Source organism: Penaeus vannamei, chromosome 26 (assembly GCF_042767895.1).
Source record: "Penaeus vannamei isolate JL-2024 chromosome 26, ASM4276789v1, whole genome shotgun sequence".
Lineage (NCBI taxonomy): Eukaryota > Metazoa > Arthropoda > Malacostraca > Decapoda > Penaeidae > Penaeus > Penaeus vannamei.
The window spans coordinates 35106613-35108190 of record NC_091574.1 but is presented as its reverse complement, the minus strand read 5'-3'; the positions used below and the strand labels follow the sequence as shown (position 1 = coordinate 35108190).

The following is a 1578-nucleotide window of genomic DNA, read 5'->3' as shown; positions in this document are numbered from 1 at the left end:
GCAGGAGGCCACGGTGGTGCAGGAGGCCACGGCGGCAGCGGCGTTGGAGGCGGGAGTGTGCTTCCTTTCGTCCTAGTTGGCAGCGGGATCCTTCCTGAAAGTGCCATTGGCGGTGTAGGAGGTGGTGCTGGAGGTGTCGTCGGTGGGGAATACAGCGTGCCAGCTGCCGGGGCTGCTGGAGGCTTCGACGCTGGAGTCGCCGGAGGCTTCGATGGTGGTCTTGCTGGAGGTTTCGACACTGGTGTTGCTGGAGGATTTGGCGCTGGCGCCGCTGGAGGCTTCGATGCTGGTGTTGCTGGAGGATTTGGCGCTGGCGCCGCTGGAGGCTTCGAAACTGGTGTCGTAGCAGAGGAATACAGCGCACCAAGTGCTGGTGCTGCTGGAGGCTTTGGCGCCGGTGTAGCTGGTGCTGCTGGAGGCTTCGACGCTAGTGCTGCTGGAGGCTTCGACGCCGGTGTAGGTGGAGGCTTTGATGCTGGTGTAGGTGGAGGCTTTGATGCTGGTGTAGGTGGAGGCTTCGACACCGGCGTTTCTGGAGGTTTCGTCACTGGAGGCTTCGATGCTGGTGTTGTAGCAGAGGAATACAGCGCACCAAGTGCTGGAGCTGCTGGAGGCTTTGGCGCCGGTGTAGGTGGAGGCTTCGATACTGGAGTCGCTGGAGGCTTCGATGCTGGCGTCTCCCACGTCAGCCCCCCTGTCAGCATATACGATGCACCCCACTAATTTGTTTGCGAATGTTTAATAAAGAATTATTCTCATTACATGTTTCACCTCCTTTGGTGAGTCAGAAGTACTAATTATGTCTTTAAAAGCGCATCTTCTAAAGTCTAAAATCTACTGATTGTAAAGTCAAGGATTGAACATGCACCCGGCTCGTGTATATATGAAAATGTATGTGTATAAATTCATGTATATATATATATATATATATATATATATATATATATATATATATATATATATATATATATGTATGTATATATAGATAGATAGATAGATATAGATATATTTATATCTATATAAAGATCTACGCACTTAGACTGACCTTTATCAAGAGCCAGATAACTGCCTTTTAATTGCCAAAGTGACGATAACTTATGGTACGTTGGAGATTTGTTGATTGCTGAAGGCTGGCGTGACGTGACACTAATCAGCCCATGGGTCCATTCAGAACTCCCGTGAAGAAACACATATAATGTTCTCTATGCCACTATCTATGTCATCAGGGTTTACCAAAGAGAAAAAAAGTTTAGAAGTGCTACGAGAAATAATTTTCTTTATATCGTGTGAACACAGAAGGCGATGGAGAGAGCCTATATGGCGGAGTAGGCAGTGGACGATATATTCTATTTTATTTATATAACTCAATGGTGAAAATTGTTGAGTGAAATCCTGTGTTACAGCTGTAGCATGTTATCAATATTTAACAGTGTTAAAGCTCCAGCGTATATAATGAATTATTTGCTGACAGATGTGATAAAATTATTAAATTCAAAATTATACAGTTTAACTGAAATGTTGATTTTCCATTAATGAAGGGGGGGTAGGGGGTACCTCATACTCTTTTGCTTAGAGAAC

The 1578-nt window shown here is 45.8% G+C and overlaps 1 protein-coding gene across 3 annotated transcripts in view; it reads left to right on the top strand.

Annotated features, from left to right (window-relative positions):
• LOC138859101 (uncharacterized) overlaps nt 1-758 on the top strand; it is a 1190-nt gene extending 432 nt beyond the window's left edge. The window contains exons 2-3 of one of the 3 annotated variants that reach the window (XM_070139695.1): nt 1-277; nt 326-758. The exon at nt 1-277 is cut by the window's left edge and continues 102 nt beyond it. In XM_070139695.1, the coding sequence (XP_069995796.1) occupies nt 1-277; nt 326-723 (675 nt within the window). In that variant the 3' untranslated portion in view covers nt 724-758. The other 2 variants (XM_070139694.1, XM_070139693.1) reach the window with 2 other exon arrangements.
• The last annotated feature ends 820 nt before the right edge of the window (nt 759-1578 follow it).